This window comes from Phalacrocorax aristotelis, chromosome 13 (assembly GCF_949628215.1).
Source record: "Phalacrocorax aristotelis chromosome 13, bGulAri2.1, whole genome shotgun sequence".
Lineage (NCBI taxonomy): Eukaryota > Metazoa > Chordata > Aves > Suliformes > Phalacrocoracidae > Phalacrocorax > Phalacrocorax aristotelis.
This window is the reverse complement of record NC_134288.1, coordinates 9035159-9052356: the sequence shown is the minus strand read 5'-3', so window position 1 is coordinate 9052356 and position 17198 is coordinate 9035159. Positions and strand designations below refer to the sequence as shown.

The 17198-nt window shown below is 65.7% G+C and overlaps 2 protein-coding genes across 4 annotated transcripts in view; both read left to right on the top strand.

Annotated features, from left to right (window-relative positions):
- Window positions 1-5238: 5238 nt before the first annotated feature.
- Window positions 5239-9864, top strand: MMP9 (matrix metallopeptidase 9). The gene is made up of 13 exons (XM_075108829.1): window positions 5239-5498; window positions 5720-5958; window positions 6336-6484; window positions 6750-6878; window positions 6961-7134; window positions 7211-7384; window positions 7522-7695; window positions 7819-7974; window positions 8064-8289; window positions 8407-8546; window positions 8660-8810; window positions 8916-9019; window positions 9288-9864. Exons 1-13 carry the CDS (start codon window positions 5355-5357, stop codon window positions 9395-9397), a joined length of 2070 nt encoding a protein of 689 aa, XP_074964930.1. The 5' UTR covers window positions 5239-5354; the 3' UTR covers window positions 9398-9864.
- An 817-nt stretch (window positions 9865-10681) lies between these two features.
- SLC12A5 (solute carrier family 12 member 5) overlaps window positions 10682-17198 on the top strand; it is a 30230-nt gene continuing 23713 nt past the window's right edge. For all 3 annotated transcript variants that reach the window (XM_075109116.1, XM_075109114.1, XM_075109113.1), the window contains exon 1: window positions 10682-10817. In XM_075109116.1, coding sequence (XP_074965217.1) covers window positions 10709-10817 — 109 coding nt within the window. In that variant the 5' untranslated portion in view covers window positions 10682-10708. The remainder of the gene's footprint in view (window positions 10818-17198) is intronic.

The window sequence follows — 17198 nt, the reverse complement described above, 5'->3', positions numbered from 1 at the left end:
GTAGAACAAAAATTGGCCAAAGCCAGAGGCAAAAGCTGAGACAGGATGAGGTTCAAGGGATGGGAGTTTACAGCAAAGCAAGTCATGAAGCACAAAAACCCCACAGTGTTTGGAGGTCTTGCACCCGTTTCCTACGGCCCTGGGGCTGTCATGCTCTTCGTGCTGCTCTCTGGCAAATGGGATGGTCTGGGCTGTTTTTCCTCTGTATTGAATACCAAGGTGTTTTCAGAGGCCTCTGTCACAGGCTGACTTGTTTCTTCAAATCCTTTCTGGATTTCCTACCTCAAGGGCTTCCCAGCAGGTGGGAGCATAGTTTCCTCTCCATCCCATGGAGATGAGCAGGATGCAGGTGAGCGCAGGGGTTGTGCCATGCAGCGAGGGCTCTGCATGGGTGTCTGCAAGGCACTGGGTCCCCTCCTGGCATCGAGAGGGCTATGTCCAGCAGGGAGGCTGCCTGGCTGCCTTGGCACAGGCTGTGCTGCTGTGCCCGCCACTGGCCTTGGTGTCCAGAGGAGCAGAGCACTGGGTGGGAGTTTCCTGCTTCAGCATCCCTGTGGGACTCAGACAGACAGGATTCCTGGGGTGTGAAGGGAATGGGGAAGGCACGGAGGGGGGATGTCCCAGCCTGATGTGGCAAGATGACTGTTCCACCCATCTGGGTGCCTGGAGTTGGCGTGACGGCTGGGGGGATCCGTCATGTGCCATTTGCAGCTGGGATCGGTGCTGCCAAGTGATGAAACTGCAGTGCTGGTTTCAGTGCCTGCAGGGTGGAGGTGATCCACCCAGCTGACACCAGCTGCATCATCCTCACCCAGACAAGACGCTGCTGAGACCAGCAGCACTGGGGCTACTGGGGCTGGTGGGGCAGCTGGGCTGGTGGTCAGGATGCCACCTCCTGCCTGGGCAAACAGGGGCAAAGAATTCACAAGAAGCTGGTGTTGAGGGGGTGGAGAGCTCCCCAGGTGAGGCAAGTGACAGGCAGGGTCTGGTAGGGACAGGCAGGGGAGAGAAGCAGGCGCATCCATGATCACCAGGCAGGCAGGGAAGGCATGCGGGGCTGGGGACCAGCCATGCCGGGAGCGCTGTGGGACCATGGCATGCGGTGCAGTTTGCCAAGAAGGGTCCTGGGCCCAGCTGGAGGACGCGATCCCAGCCCACGCGCAGCCCGGTGTCTGGGAAGCAGATATGGGAAGCGTGTGCAGGAATGTTGTTTCTGTCTGGAGCCCTTGAGCAGGACCAATGGGGCTTCCAAGCCTCTGACGCAGAGCTGCTCCCTGTGCCTTCGGTCCTGCTCCTGTGCCAACTGTCCCCATGCCTGGGACACTGCACCGTATGGTGGACTGGTGCTGGCTGTGGCAGCTGGCATGTGGGTGGCAGCTCTGCTCCCTGGGCACGGGGTGTTGCAGAGCCTGTGGGATGGGAGCAGGGCTGGGCTCGGGGCCGTGGGGCTGGCAGCTGCAGCTGCCCGGCTTGGCTGGGGGCACCTGCTGGTACCCTGTCTGCTAGCTGGGGAACCTGGCTCTGCTGTGGTGGCTGTGGCGCTGGCACTGTGTGTGGCAGCTGACAGGTCCGAGAAGCTCCCTGCATTCGCATGGGCTGTGCTTCCCTGCGGCAACTGGTGCTTCTCTCCCAACCCAGCGCTGTCTCACCCGCACAAGGTGCTGACTCCCTCCCATACTGCTTCCCCTCTGCTGTGCTCCACCATGCTCCTGCCCGGCCCCGTGCGCCAGGAGGGTATCCGATGCCATCTACATGCCTGGGTCTGTCCTTCACTCCTGCATCCCCCTGTCTCCTGCCCAGACCTTTGGGCTTGCAGGTGTGAGGCAGTGACAGTAGCAGCTGGGTGTCCCCTTGCAGCCCCACTCCTTACCTCTCCCACCATGTTTGCCACCTTGGTGCACCCCATGGCCATGGCTGTCGGACCTGTCCCCAGCTGGCCCCCACCCCACTCGCCTGCGCTGGGGGAATGGAGCTGGGGAGGGTCCAGGCTCAGCTCGGGGTGTCCCTGGCTCCACCCAGCCTCCTCAAACTTCATTGGTGGCCCAGCTGGAGAGCTGCAGCCTGGCCCAGGTGCCGCTGTGTCCCGTCAGCCTCTGCCCTGGGCAGGGCTGCTGCCTCCCCAACAGCAGGGATCCAGGCAGGCATCTGGCCCCAGCCGGGGGTCCCAGACCTGTTTCCCATAGGCATCTCCCAGTGGTGCCTGCCTGTGTGACGCTGGCTGTGAGTAACGGCGTGAGAAGAGGATATGGTGGTTGTTCCTTCCTCTTTTGGCGGCAGCGGTAGTGACAGGCAGCCTCGTGGCTCGGACAGCTGGCGGGGATGGAGAACATCCACATGAGTTTTTCCATATCATTCTTCCTTATGGGGGCTCTGGGTGTAAACAGTGGCCTTGGGCAGACATAGGCTGGGCACAGCACCCAGATGCTCTTGGGGTCCCTGGCAGTCAAAAGCCCTCTCCTGCCTGCTGCTCTGCCTGTACTCACCACTGCCCCCCGCCCCTTCCAGCAGCAGCAGCAGCTGCCCCGAGCATCCCTGTGCATGTGCCTGTGCCAAGGGACCTGTGCCTTGCCCCAGCTCCCTGGGCTGGCCTTGCACGGGGCTGGGGCTGCCAGTGGGCTTTGTGCTGGCAATGCCAAGCCTGTTCCCATGGATTTCCCCAGCCTAACTCTGAGGCTGCTAGTGCTGCCAGACACGGGGTTTTCCCTGCTGCCCTGGCCCTGCCCCTACTCCCTTGTGGAGTCTCCAGAGAGTCACCAGAAAATCCCCTGGGGTTGGTGCCAGGAGGAAGCTGGCAAGTGGGTCCATGAGTCAGTGGGAGAGGCCAGGCTGGTGGGCAGAGCTGTGGCTGGCAGCCCCCCCGCTGGGACACTGTCTACCCAACTCGAGGATGCTCAGGGCATTGGCCATAGACCCACTGGTACACCCTGGAGCCAGCCAGGGCCAGGCAAGCATGGGCTTGCCAGGACAGGCTGCACAGTGTGTCGGGCCTTGGCGCTTGGCACCTCCTGACATTGCTCTCCTCTGAGCTCTGTCCTGGTCAGTGCTGCTCTGCTCTGCTCGGCCATGGCGCTGCCCTCAGGGGTGCTGCTCTGCCCTCAGGGGTGCTGCAGGTGGTGCGGTGCGTTGCAGGCGGTGCCATGGCAGAGTGCCCAGGCTGTAAGAGCTGTGGCTTCTGCATGTGGTGGAAATGAGGGATAGGAATAGCATGGGAAAGGCCCAGGGATTTGCCATAGCACCGGGGGGGCCAGAGCCAGATCTTTCCTCCCTGGCTGCGCCCCAGAGCCTGTGTCAGACATCCCCTTGCCGGGGCTGTCCTAGTGTTGCATCTTCCCGGTGGTGCTTTTGCATCCAGCTCTGGCACCGGCTCTGTATGTTGTGGGCTGAGGTCCTGGCAGCCTGGAGAGTGGAGAACATGGAGCGATGCCTGCTCCCTGCACATCCCAGGAGCCATTGGCTGCAGTAGGGTCCTCAGGGCGCCTTGGCAGAGACCCATCCTTACCCCAGCTGCTGGCCAGGCAGGGAGCACAGGGAGCCGCTGTCCCCTGCTTTGCAAAGAGCTGGGCCATGCACAGGGGTGAGGGGCAGCAGGCTGGACCCCTCAGTGAGGGGAGGCAGTGGGGGTGGCCTGGCTGCAGGAGTTCCTGGCCTGCATCCTGCCAGGAGGGGGCTGCATGTGGGCATCGCGGGCTGGACGTGTTTGTCATGCTGGGGCGCAAGACGGCAGCTGCTTGTGGAGCAACTTCCTCCGCCTGGGAACCAGGGCTGCTCTTGCAGGTCTGTGGCAGGGAGTGAGGCAACCCCACGATTTCTCAGCTCCGCTTCCTCCTGGTGCGGCTCACGTTGCCTGTGAGATCCCCAGGCCCATATGACTGTGGCCCTGGGGTTGCATCCTGCCGGCACTGGGTGTCTGCCACTAGGCAGCTCCCCTGCACGTGGCTGGGCTGGGAGTGGGGCTGTGGGACCCCAGCTGGGTGGTGAAGGGGTCCAGGGCAGAGCCTGTGCCTGGGGTGAGCCCCCTCAGTGAGCCTGTCTGCCCCCCACTGGCGATGCTCCCACAGGGATGAGCCCTCCCTCAGATGTGGGGGCTCCTCTGCAATGGCACAGGGGAGTGTGGTCCCTCTCCTCTCACCATCCCCCAGCCTTGCTGGACTGCAGCATAACTCAGCCAGAGCATGGGGTAATGCAGAGCCAGGGGTGGCTGCAGGAGTGCAGCCTGGGATTAGCGAGAGCTGGGGAAGGGGGACCCACCCTGGGACCTGTGTCTGGGGCCGCAGGCTGCACCAGCCCTCCCACTTCACCCAGCTGATCCTGCACCTTTCTCTCTGCTCTGCCATCTGTTTTCCTCACTCCTTGTCCATGTTTGCTTTCCCCTTTACCACTCCTGTTCCCACAAGCGTCGGCACTTTGGGAGAAGCAGGAAAACACCATCCCATGGTGAGGTTTTTGCTGTGCCGAGTGGGAACCTGAGTCAGCAGTGCCCTGTGGAGTAGCTGGCCGTGAGGACAGGGCACCCCCATGTCTAGCGGGCCCTGCTGGGGTGTCCCCAGGCAGGGAGCTGCTCCTGGGCAGGCACTGCCCCCAGACCTGCAGGGCTCTGCCGGGCAGCTGCTGGTGACTGGGCTTAGAGGCACCTGTGGGGTGATGAGGCACGAGGACCTCTTATGTTAGGAACGCTCTACCCCATGCTCTGCCCTGCAGATGATGCAGCCACAGTGGGGGATATGGGGATGGATGCTGCAGCCCAGTGAGGCTCCGAGCTCTGGCATCTGGCTCTGCATGTGCTGAGGTTCTGGGCAAGGGCTGTCCTGCCGGCTCTGCCTGTGCAACCCCAGTGCCCACCCAGACCCCTGTGTGTCTGGCTTTGGCAGCATTGGCCCTTGGCCAGCGGAGCCCAGTGTTGGCCAGTGCAGCAACACGGCTGCAGGGTCCTGAGTCCCCAGTTGGCCCCCTGGCCTCTGCAACCCCCTGCTGTCCCTGCTGCCACCACGGCCCTGGGGCTGGCAGGGCAATGCCTCTCACTGCCAGCCACCCCGCCACGGGGCAGCCCCAGAGCAGCTGTGCTGTGCTGTGCCCTGGCACAGCTGCCCGGCCGCTCTCCCTCTTGCCCATCTTCGCGCCTTGCGTGGCCATCGGACTGAGTGTGTTTAGTAAACAAGGTGATGAAACAGTTAAGGAAGGGAACGGAGGAGCCTGAGTGAGTGTTTCGTCACTGTGGGAAGGGAGCGTGAGTCGCTGAGGGGTCTGAGGGTGACTCACTGCTCTCCTGCTGCATAAATAGAAGTGGGAGCCCAGCAGCATCCAGAGTGAGCGGCAGGGACCCAGCACAGCCACAGGCCTCCTGCCACCGCCGCGCCATGGTGCTCATCCTCCTGGCCCCGCTCACCATGGGGCTGCTGGCCCTATCCTGCTGCGCAGCCCCGCTCCAGAGCAAGCCGCAGGCGATTGTCACATTCCCGGGGGAGCTCGTCAGCACCCTCTCAGACCTGGAACTGGCAGAGGTGAGGGGAGTGCAGCCCCACGGCCCCCTCCTGGCATCCAGGACCCCAAGGGGCTCCCGGGGCAGCAGTGCAGGGCTGCAGGCTGAGCCTGGGGGCTGCCTGTCTCCCTGCATCCTGGGAAGTGCCTGGGTGGGGGTCAGGCACCAAGCATGTGTGGTGCCTGGGACTGCACAAGCCCCCTCCTGCCTTGCTCAGCACCTCCCTCTGCCTTTCCTCCCCAGAGCTACCTGCTACGGTTTGGCTACACCACAGAGGGAGAGGCAAGGACGAGCAGCAAGCAAGTGTCCATGGCCAAGGCGCTGCGCAAGATGCAGAAGCAGCTGGGCCTGGAGGAGACGGGGGAGTTGGATGCCAGCACGCTGGAAGCCATGCGAGCCCCCCGCTGCGGTGTCCCTGATGTGGGAAACTTCCTCACCTTCGAGGGGAACCTCAAGTGGGACCACATGGACCTGACATACCGGTGAGTCTCTGCCGCAGGAGATGGAGCCTCTTGCTCACAGAACAACAGTTGCCTGGGGGATGGAGACAGGCGCAAGGGCCCAGGCGGGACGACAGCCTCAGCTCAGCCCACTGGCCATGCCTCAGCATTGCCAACACAGCTGGGTGTCAGTGCAGCCAGGGCCAAGCCAGCACAGTGCAGCATCTGCTCCCCGGTGCCTGGGAGAACATCTGAGTCCTCGCCTGAGGGTGGTGGCCGGCTGCTCTGCCTGGCAGTGCCAGCGCTGCTGTCCCCTCCCAGGGCAGGGGCATGTCCCTGCCATGTGCCTGGAGCAGGGTCACTCCTGCGGCACGAGCCGGGACCTGGCAGTGCTGACCCTCCTGCTTCCTCCCCGGCAGGGTGATGAACTACTCCCCTGACCTGGACCCTGCCGTGATTGATGATGCCTTCAAACGGGCGTTCAAAGTGTGGAGTGACGTGACCCCCCTCACCTTCACCCAGATATACAGTGGCGAGGCAGACATCATGATCATGTTCGGCAGCCAAGGTGATGTCCTGTGCGCAGGCAGGGAGCCGGGGGCTGGCTCATCCACAGGGAGAGGGCTGGTGACATGCCCTGCCCGCAGGACTGTCACTCCGCATCTTCCTGGGCCATGTCCCCTCATGCCCAGCATCTCTCTGCCCCTGTGTGTGCCAACAGACACATGCAGTGCAGGCACACAGGGGGTGCACAGGGCTCAGGGTCTGTGTGTACACCAGGGGCATGGGGGCTCCTCTGGTGGGGCTAGCTCTGAGTGTGCTTGTCCCCACAGAGCACGGGGACGGGTACCCCTTTGACGGCAAGGATGGGCTCTTGGCCCACGCCTTTCCCCCGGGCCAGGGGATCCAGGGTGATGCCCACTTCGATGACGACGAGTTCTGGACACTGGGAACCGGCTTAGGTAAGGGCAGGGTCTGGTGGGTTGGGGGAGGGTGATGGTGCCCACCCCAGCCCTGTCACTGAGCCACCCCTCTCCTGAGCAGTGGTGAAGACCCGCCATGGAAATGCCAACGGGGCCAACTGCCACTTCCCCTTCATCTTCGAGGGCCACTCCTACTCCCAGTGCATCACGGCGGGGCGTAAGGATGGGCTACCCTGGTGCGCCACGACCGCCAGTTATGACCGGGACAAGAAATATGGCTTCTGCCCCAGCGAACGTGAGTAGCAGTGGCTGCAGCCCCTGCCCGGCCCTGTGGGTGCCTGGGGCTGTCCTCACCCCTCCTCGCCCTGCAGTCCTCTACACCAATGGCGGCAACAGTGATGGGTCCCCATGCTTCTTCCCCTTCATCTTTGATGGCACTTCCTACAACACCTGCACCACGGATGGGCGCTCCGATGGCTACCGCTGGTGTGCCACCACTGCCAACTTCGACCAGGACAAGAAATATGGCTTCTGCCCCAACCGAGGTGCGAACAGGGAGGGAACATGTGGGGATGGGTGCACGGGGTGGCTGGTCCCTAGGTGTAGTGCACAGGGTGGGTGCCTGAAGGGTCTCAGGGCTGTCCTGGGGACTGGGGCAAGCCCTACTGACACTGCACTGCAGACACAGCGGTGATCGGCGGCAACTCCCAAGGGGACCCATGCGTCTTCCCCTTCACCTTCCTGGGACAGTCCTACAGTGCCTGCACAAGCCAGGGCCGGCAGGATGGCAAGCTCTGGTGTGCCACCACCAGCAACTATGACACTGACAAGAAGTGGGGCTTCTGCCCAGACAGAGGTACCAGTCTACACCCTCTGGCCCCATGCTGTGCTGTCACACTGGCGTGGTCCCCACGGGGGTCACAGTCCCTGTCTGGCATGTCCCATCCCACTGGGTGCTGAAGCTGGTCCTTTCCCCCAGGTTACAGCATCTTCCTGGTGGCTGCCCACGAGTTCGGGCACTCGCTGGGGCTGGACCACTCCAGTGTGCGTGAGGCCCTGATGTACCCCATGTACAGCTATGTCCAGGACTTCCAGCTGGACCCAGATGACATTCAGGGCATCCAGTACCTCTATGGTGAGCAGCTGCACTGTGGCTGGGCATGGCAGGGGTCCCACAGTCCTGGGCTGGCCCCCAGCATCACGCCCTCCCTTATATTCGCTCAGGTCGTGGCTCTGGCCCTGAACCCACAGCCCCTGCACCTATGCCCACTGAGAAGCCCCAGCCCATGCCCACTGAGGCTGGCAGCACCTCCACCACTGAGGAAGAAGAGGAGACACCAGAGCCCACAGCCAACCCTGTTCCTGTGGACCCCAGCCAGGATGCCTGCATGGAGAAGAATTTTGATGCCATCACAGAGATTAATGGGGAGCTACATTTATTCAAGGATGGGTGAGCAGCAGCAGCCAGCGCCTCCTGTCCTGGCAGGTGCTGGGGTGAGGAGGGGGTGTGGGGGGACATGGGGCTTGCCAGGCTGAGGTTACCAGGACAGCTGACCTTCCCCACCAGGAAATACTGGACCTACTCATCCTTTTGGAAGTCGGGCATCCAGGGCGCCTTCTCCGTTGCAGACACCTGGCCTGGCCTCCCACCTGTCATCGACGCTGCTTTCCAGGATGTGCTCACCAAAAGGGTCTTCTTCTTCGCTGGTGAGCTCTGCCCCTGCCGCCCTTGGCCCTCGTGCTGCTGGCATCATGAGGATTCAGCTCCTGCCCTGATGTCCTCAAGGCCGGCTGATGCCTGTGCACTCTCCTGGCTGCAGGTCGGCAGTTCTGGGTGTTTTCTGGCAAAAGCATGCTGGGGCCCCGGAGGATTGAGAAGCTGGGCATTGGGAAGGAAGCTGGCCGCATCTCGGGAGCCCTGCAGCGAGGCCGTGGCAAAGTGCTGCTTTTCAGTGGGGAGAGCTACTGGAGGTGAGCGGGTCCAGATGGCTGCAGTGGCACCTGCTGGCTCCCCCTGCAATGGGCTGGAGCAGGGGGCTCGTGGCAGCCCTTAGCACAGCTCTGCTCTCCCCACAGGCTGGATGTGAAGGTCCAGAGGGTGGACAAGGGCTACCCCCGTGCCACCGATGATGTCTTCACTGGTGTCCCCCTTGATGCACACAATGTCTTCCTCTACCAAGGTGAGTGGCGTCCTGTTGGATGGGGACTGTGCCGTGACCCCCAGGCTGCCCTGAGCCTCTGGTGGGCAGGGGCAGCATCACCCTGGTGCTGGGCTCAGGATGCTCACAGGTGTGGGGAACAGCCCGGGCAGGTTCTTGTGGTGGGGCTGGCCAGGCCCTGGCGAGAGCTGTCTGCTTGCCTGCACCACTTGGGCAGCTGCCAGGATGGGTTCTTGCATGGCTATCCTCCTGCTGACCCTCCATTCCCTTTGTCTCCCTCCTTACCCAGACAAGTACTATTTCTGCCGGGGCAGCTTCTACTGGAGAATGACGCCACGCTACCAGGTGGACCGGGTGGGCTATGTCAAATACGACATCCTGCAGTGCCCCCAGCACTGAACACCCGACTGGCTGCCTGGCTCCAGCTGGCATGCTGCTCCCTGTCCACTGCTCCCAGCCCCCTTGCAGCCTGACTCCCCTGGGTGCTGGGGGCCATGCAGCTTTGCAGCAGTGGGGCAGCCCCTACCAAGGTGGAGGCTTTGCTGTCTCCCTGGCAGGAAGGGGCAGGGAGTCCTGGGGTCACCCCTCGGGAGCTGCCCAGCCCGGGGAGCCCCGGCTGGGGAGCAGGACTCTCGCCACAGCCGGCACCGTGCCACCCCTGCCAGGACCGGCTCCACCGTGCAGAGGCGTTTGCCTGGTGCAAACCACACATGGATTTGTAAAGACTTTGTCTTTTTCCTGAGCCAGCCTTGCTGGGTCGGGCTGGGCTCCGCTGGGAGCTGGCACCCGGGTACTTGGCCGGGGCGGGGAAGCGGGGCTCTGCCAACCTCCATCTGTCTGTTTTTAATAAAGACAATCTTTCGGACATGGTCTGTGTGCTCCATCAGCCTGCTGGGGCTAAGGCATGGCAAACCCCCAAGGTGTGGGGTGCCAGCATCGGTGGGGAAGGGGGTGCTGGGAGTGGGGGGCTGCAGCCAAGCCTCCCTTTTGCTGAGGGCTCTGGGATCCCTAATGGACACTAGGTCCCACCGGGAGGGCATCCCTTGGTCCCAACATCCTCCGCCACCTGCCCCACACCATGCACAGCCCCCTGTGCCCTTCCACTCTCCTGCCCCCCGGTTCCCCTGCAGGGTCTGGCTCCCCCATACCCCACCAGCCCTCCGCTGCATCCCCGGCTTTCCACCGGTGGTGTAGAGACGGGCGTTTGTCACAGGCTGGGACACGGCGTGTGGCCGGGACCCGCTGCAGCCTGGCCCGCGGAGGCCAGCGGTGGGGCCGTGTCCGGGGCCGTGTCCGGGGTGCTGCGCAGGGCCGTGGCAGGGTGGGGCGACCGCAGCCCCGGGGCTGTAATTAGCTGCAATTAGCGGCCGCAGCTCCGCGTAGGGCGGGGGCAGAGCGTGGCCCCGTCCAGTGCCACCCCGTCCCGCCGCGGTCCTGTCTCAGCACCCTCCGTGCGGCGGCTGCTGCGGGGCTGCGCGACCCCGCGGTCCGTCCCGTCGAGCCGAGCCGAGCTGAGCCGAGCTTTGCCTGGCCGAACCGAGCCCTGCCAGCCCAGCCAGCCGTGCTCGCCGAGCCGAGCCGAGCCAGCCCTGCAGCCGCGGGGGCGGCGCGGCGGGCGGTGCCGCGGGCACTAGGACCCCGGTCAGCGCCCGGCGGGGCCGCGCTCGGCGGCCGCCGGGGCCCGGAGCCACTTGTGGAGGCGGCGGGGCCATGAGCCGGCGGTTCACCGTCACCGCGCTGCCCCGCCACGGCCCCACGGCCGCCCGCGGACCCGACCGCGGCGCTGGGGGCGGCCGCCAGCCCGGCCGCGACGGCAGAGGTGAGCGCCCGGGCACGGCCGGCGGGGCGGGCGCTCTGGGGGGGTCGGTGGGGCAGGGCTCGTGGGAGGCTCCGTGGAGCAGGGTCTCTGGGACAAGGTCTGTGGGTAGGGTGCGTGGGGAAGGGTCTGAGGGGCAGAGCCGGTAGGGCAGAACCGGTGGAACAGGGTCTATGGGGCAGGGTTCCCGGGGCAGGGTCCTCGGGGAGGGTCCAGAGGGCAGGGAAGGACAGGGCAGTCAGGCCACCGTGGGGGGGTGCGGCATTGCCCTGGGCCGGTGGTCAGTTGGCCGGGTCCCTCGGAGGTGGTGGAGACACCCAGAGCAGGGCTGATGTGGGGCTGTGGGGCTCAGGGGTTGGTGGGTGTGGAGCAGGGAGTGGGGGCTTGGCTGCCCAGGCAGGACCCCTCATTCCCAGGCTCTCCCCTGGGGCTGCTCCTACTCCCTGGGGAGCTCCCCTGCCCAGTCCCCGTCCTGGGGTATGTTGGAACAAGGCCCTGCTCCTGCAGGATTGGCAACGGAATGGAGCTGGGATCATGGCTGGCATGTGGGGAGATGGCTGTGGGGTGCGAGGCTGCTTGCTGCTCCTTGGGGAGCTGTGGAGGAGGGTGGGCTGTGGGGCTGCAGCTGGGCCAGCACGAGGGCACAGGGAGGGCAGGCTGCGGTTAGCCCTCGGCAGCGGTGGCCCACCAGGCTGCAGTGGGCGCTGGTGTGGGGGCTGGTAGGCCATTGCCTTACGGTGCCCAGGGGACGTGGTGGCAGGCCTGCACTGTCACCGGAGCCATATTGATCCCAGAAACCCGGCCGATGGCAGCACCGTGCTGTGTGGAGCTGTGACCTTGCGCCCTCAGCGAAGGGCGCTGGTGGGAGGCGGTGAGCAGCCGGACGGGTGCCGCGATGGCCAGGCCATGCTGTGTCTCCGTGAGTGGGCTCCAGCCGCTGGGCCACCCGGACCAGGACCCCAGCTGTGGCGGGGTGGTGCAGGGTTAGAGCCAGTGGTGGGCAGGTTCAGGGCCACTTGTCACCCACAGCATCCCAGGGTGGCTGGGCCTGGCCCATGGGCTGCACCAGGAGCAGAGCAGCCGGTGCTGAGCCAGAGCTGTGGCTGGAGCCCGTGGCTCTCCAGGAATGGCTTATCAGCTTGGCAGGCATGGGGGGACAGGCAGGCCAGGCGAGGAGCAGGCCTGGCCGTGGGAGAGCTGGCGTGGGCATGCTGCAGGGGCCGTGGCAGGGGAGGTGCAGGGACGGCCTCCCTCCCCAGCTGAGCTGTGACCTTGTGCCCTTGCAGAGGACAGCCAGTGGCCCAGCCCTGCCGGCTGGCACCCAGGGACTGACCCTATGCCGTGGGTTGGCCACAGCCATGGCAGGGTGCATGCTGAGGGGTTGGTGCAGCATGCCAGAGAGCCCCTGGGCTGCCCCAGTACATGCCCTGTGTTGCTCCGTGGCCCTGGGGCTGTGGTTGCAGCCTCCCTGGGGGGGATGGATGGGAGGGCTGTGGGGCTGGGCACCTGCGGATTTGGCATGGGGCTGTGGATGGGAGAGCTGCCTGTGCCGTGCTGGGGAGAGACCAGGTCCCAGGCGGGTGTGTGGTGCTGCCTGGCCCTTCCCAGTGTCACACTGGGACGGGGTGACAGAGCCCCAGGGACCTCGGCGCAGGTCCTGGGGAGGGAACAGGTGGGGCTGGAGCCGGCCGTGCTGCTTGGTGCTGGGGAGCCATTGGGACCCCCAGGGGCAGCGTGGGGACCCTCTCCCCAGTATAGACCCTGGCCCTGCAGGACCACCCGGCCCCCGTGAGTCCTTGCTCCCCACCATCCTGGCCCGGTGGGCTGGTGCCGCAGCGGGCTGGTGCCGTGCTCCCTGTGCCATGCCAGGACCGTGAGGCCGCTTTGCTGCTGCTCCTCCCGGCCGGCTCTGCCCGTGGGCGGCCCCACGCGGGTGGCGCTGGGTGGGTGGGGCTTCAGCCCCATGCGAACCCCGGGCAGGGGCGGCCTGGGGCTGTCGGGGTGGCCGCGGGAAGGGACTTCCTGGTGCCGGGCAGAGCGTGGGCAGGGCCCCGCAGCGGGGCCCCGGGGCCGGGCGCAGGTTGCTGCTGCAGCACGGCCGGAGCTGGGGTTGGCCCGGGAGGGTCTCAGGACAGGACGGGACGGCCGCGGCCGGCGCGGGGTCTGTGCGGGGCCCGCGGATTTTGGTGGGGGCGGCCGGGGCTGCGCAGGGCCTCGCAGCCGCCAGGGGGTGCTGCCGGGACGGGACGGGGGGGTGGTGGTGAGCCCCACCCTGCCCCGCCCCGCCCCACCCGGTCCCGCCCCTCAGCCGTCCGCGGGACCCGGCCGCTGCGGCCGCCCCCAAGAGAGTCTCCCCAACACCCGCGGCGTGGGAAGGGCTGGGCCTTCCGCGGAGCCGAGGATCGGGTGGGCCTCCCCTGGGACCCCCCGCCCCGGGGCGCTGGCCGTGGGGCGGCTGCCCTGGCTCGGGGGGACACCGGGGCACCTCTGGAGCGGAGCCCCCCCGTATCCCGAGGCAGCCGGGCTCGGCGGCAGTCGCCATGGCAACGAACTGGTTAAGGAGCCTCTCTCGTTGCCATGGAAACCGGGCCCGGTGTCATCCCTGCCGGCGGCTCCTGATGCTGGGGGGGGGGGGGAGTTCAGCGCTCTCCCAGACCCGCCAGGGGAGGGCGGGGCCGTGGGGCCGTGGGCAGGGCTGTGTGGGGCAGCCGTTCTGGGGGCCGGCCCCGGGCGGGGGGTGGGCACCCGTAGGGGGTGGGCCTTGGGTGCCCGTGTGGGCCCCACCAGCCCTAGCTGCATACCGGCTGCAGGGACACCCCACTGCGGGCCGCTGCCCTGGGGGGCCGGGGTGCCAGAGCTGTGGCAGGGTCCCCCGTGGGTTGCCAGGGCAGCCCACGCTTGAGGCACCAGGCACTGAGTGCAGAGCGGTGCATGCAAGGGACAGGCTCTGCAGAGGCGGCGTGCACGGGGGGCCCTGCCTCCCCTGCCCACCACCCCCCACTGCTGTGGCGCCCCAGCTCCCCCAGTCCCCTTGGCTCCCCCAGCCCAGAGCCATGAAAGGCAGGTTTGTGGGAGACTGGATGCCCTTGGGAGAGGTTGTTAAAAGCACCAAGGGGCTGTGCATAGAGGAGTTGCATGGCACAGGGGATGTAGGACTGCTCCCGGGGGGGGCTGGTGCAGCCCAAGCTCCAGCTGCCACCTGCAGCACATTCCTGAGGCCTCTCCGTGCAGCCAAACCCACCACGGGATGCTCCAGCAGGGCACTAGGGGCTGGGGGAGCTTGCACAAGCTGTGGTCCTGGCAGGGGGTGCCGTGTGGGACACAGGACACCCCAGCACCTTGGTGAGCTGTGCTCCTGCGCCCAACCCTTTTGAGAGCAGCCAGTGATAGCTGTGCAACTGCTTCTCAGCGGCACTGCGCCCTCCAGCCCTTACTCAGCTGTGGCAGCCTGGCATCCCTGGGGCACTGCAGCCGGCGCAGGGCTGCTTCGGTGGGGCTCCTTCTCTGCGCTACCTGGGCATGGGGCTTGGTGGGAGGAGGTTGCTTCCATGGCTGATCCCTGTGCTGGGCTGCCCGGCCACCACTGCCACAGCCCCACTGCTGGCAAGACATCTGGGCAGGGCAGCCAGGATATTGTACCAGCTGTGCATGGTGCGGGGCTCTTGTGGCCCAGGAGTTCATGTCCTCCTGCCCTGCCTCACTGCCACCCTTCTGTTCTTGGCCTTGGGTAGCTGCACCAGCTCCTGGCTCCCTGTGGTTCTGCTCCCAGCCTCACACGACACCATCCCTCCACATCCTGTCCCACCACTGGAGCTGGTGGCAGGTCCCAGCTGACACCCATGTCACCTTCAGGCTCTGTTTTTGCCCTGGTGCTGGTTGCAGGACCCTGACCTGTCTGGATGGGGATGAGCAAGGCCCCTCCATCCTGCTGAGGTGCTGCAGGATGTGCTGCTCCCAGGCTCATGGGGCTGGCAGAACAGAGCGGTGCAGGGCACGCCATGATGCAAATCCTCCAGCACAGCCCCTGGCTGTGTGTGTGCATCGCTACCCTCCATGCCCCACTGCACCTCCGAGCTCCCCCCCTTCCATCTTTTGAGGTCTCTCCTGCCCCAGCTCTTTGTTATCCTGGGGGCTGCTGGCCTCATGCCCTCAAGCCCCCAGTGCTGTGAGGAGCACCCTGCCAAGCTGGGACCGCGGGATCTCCCATTCAGGCAGGATGTGGGTCAGGCAGGCTGCTGATGGTGTCCAGGGATTGCTGCAGGCAGTGCAGTGTGCCCACCAGTATCCTCACAGCATGGCTGCCCTTGCCTCCCACCTGGGCTGCTGTCAGGCTGCCCACTCTGTGCCCTCAGGAGGTTTCCCAGAGCCTCTGGCACGTGCCTTGCTCCTGGGAGGTTTGACCACTGCTGGTGACAAGACAGGCAAGAGCTATGCAGCCGGCTGGTGGGACGCCGGCCCTGGGAAGGGCTGCAGGGACAGTTCTCCCCACCTGGGCTCTGCATGATGCAGTGGGTGCAGAGGGGTCTGGGACGTGCTTGGGGTCTCTGAGGGGTTTGCAGTGGCACAGGGTGGTTTGCAGGGATGCTCTGTGTCCCAGACCAGCTCTGGCTCTGGGGGTTTCACACAGCCCAGCAGTCTCCATCCTGGGGGTGTGCAGAGGCATTGTGGGGGGGTGGTCCGGCTGTGCTGTGCCAACCCCTTGGCCTGGAAGAGCTGTACAGCTCTCCCTCATCATTCTTTGCATTAAGTGAGGCACTGATGCCAGGATCCTGCCTGTGCCTGGGCTTAGGGGCCATTTGCAGTTGATCACCCCCCATGCCCAGGGAAAGCCCTCTGCCTCCCTGCATCCCCAGCTCCTCTGCCCATGCCCTTGCGCTGCCTTCAGCTCTGGTGCCAGACCCCTTTCCCAGCACCCTGGTCACTGCAGGGTGCTGGGAAGGGGGTCTGGCATCAGAGCTGAAGGCAGCGCAAGAGCACGGGTGCTGCCCAAGCCATGTCAAGCCTCTCCGCTCCCAGCACGCTGGAGCCACCTACCCCAGCCCTGGGGAATCACGCTCACGGGCCAGGGTTAGGTCAGTGCTGTGCTGGTGGGTCGAGCCCCCTCGGTCTGGCTCTGCTCCAGGGACACCCTCAGTGTGCCCCCCCATGCTGGTGGGACCCTATGCATGGGCTCAGCAAGTGCAGTCGATAGTGTAGCCCCCCTGCACTGCTGGCAAATCCCAGCCCCTGAAATGGAGCCATAATCCAGGGATTACGGGATTCGTGGTCTTTCACGTGCTCCCTCCCCCCATCTGTTTTAGCAGGAAAATCCCTCTTGTGCGGAGCCCACGCGCTGCGGCCTCCTGCACAAAACCACCCTCTTGGTGCTCGGCACTTGCCGTGGCTGTCTGGCCCCCACACAGCCCCCAGCCCACCGCCCCTCTGCCCAGCCGTGGCCTCTGCGTGTGGGTGGGCTCTGCAAACCCCCCCTGGACCCACCAGGGAGAGCGGCTCTGCCCACTGCATCCTGCCTGCAGCCCTGGCTGTGCAGTGTGCAGGGGCCAGTCCCGTCCCTTGGGAGCAGGCCAGCCCCTTGCTCCAGTGCTGGCTCCCGCTCAAGGCCAAGGGACGTGGGGGTGAGGGAACAGTGCTGCTGTGGCTTGGCAGGGGCAGCCCCACACTGTGGACGGTGCGCAGGGTCCTGGGCAGGGAGGGGAGGGTGGGGGCTGAGCAAGGGGGCTGGTGGCAGTGTTCTGCCCCTGCTGGGGCAGCCCTGAGCTGGCCACCTTGCCTGTGGGCCATCCTGCACCGTCTGCCGTGGAGCTGGGGCTGTGCCGGTGTGGCTCCCAGGGTACGCCAGGCCCAGGGGTCCTGGCTGCAGCAGGCTGGGCAGGGTCTGGGGCTGCTGGCAGGGCCAGTGCAAGGGGTACGAGCCCTCCCGCCCAGCAAGGTGAGGGCCAGGGAGCCTCTGCGCTGCAGAGCAGCTGGCCCCGTACCAGGAGAAAGTAAACAATTAATTACAGCCGTCAAGAAGTAACTAACGCCAGCGGGCTGTCATGATCTCAGCCCGCTCCGGAGGAGATGCCGGGAGCTGCAGCCAGCTACGGCTCTGGGATCCTCCTGGATTAAGTGGGTGAGAGAAGGGTGGGCTGCGAGTGGCCCTGCGGGGTCAGTGCGGGGTCCTGCCAGCAGCCCTCAATCCAAAGGTGGCCCTGAGCCCCGTGGCCATGTCGGGGGACAGGCTGTGAGGGCCGGGGGCTCGCGTGAGGCAGCAGGGCCCGGGGGGGGTCAGCTCCTTCACAGCCCTTCTCCAGGGTCAGCCCTGGACCTGCTGCGCTGCAGGTCGGGGAGGGGGGCGGGGGGAGGCTGTGTCAGGGTGTTCCTGGGCACGGTGTGACTCTGTCC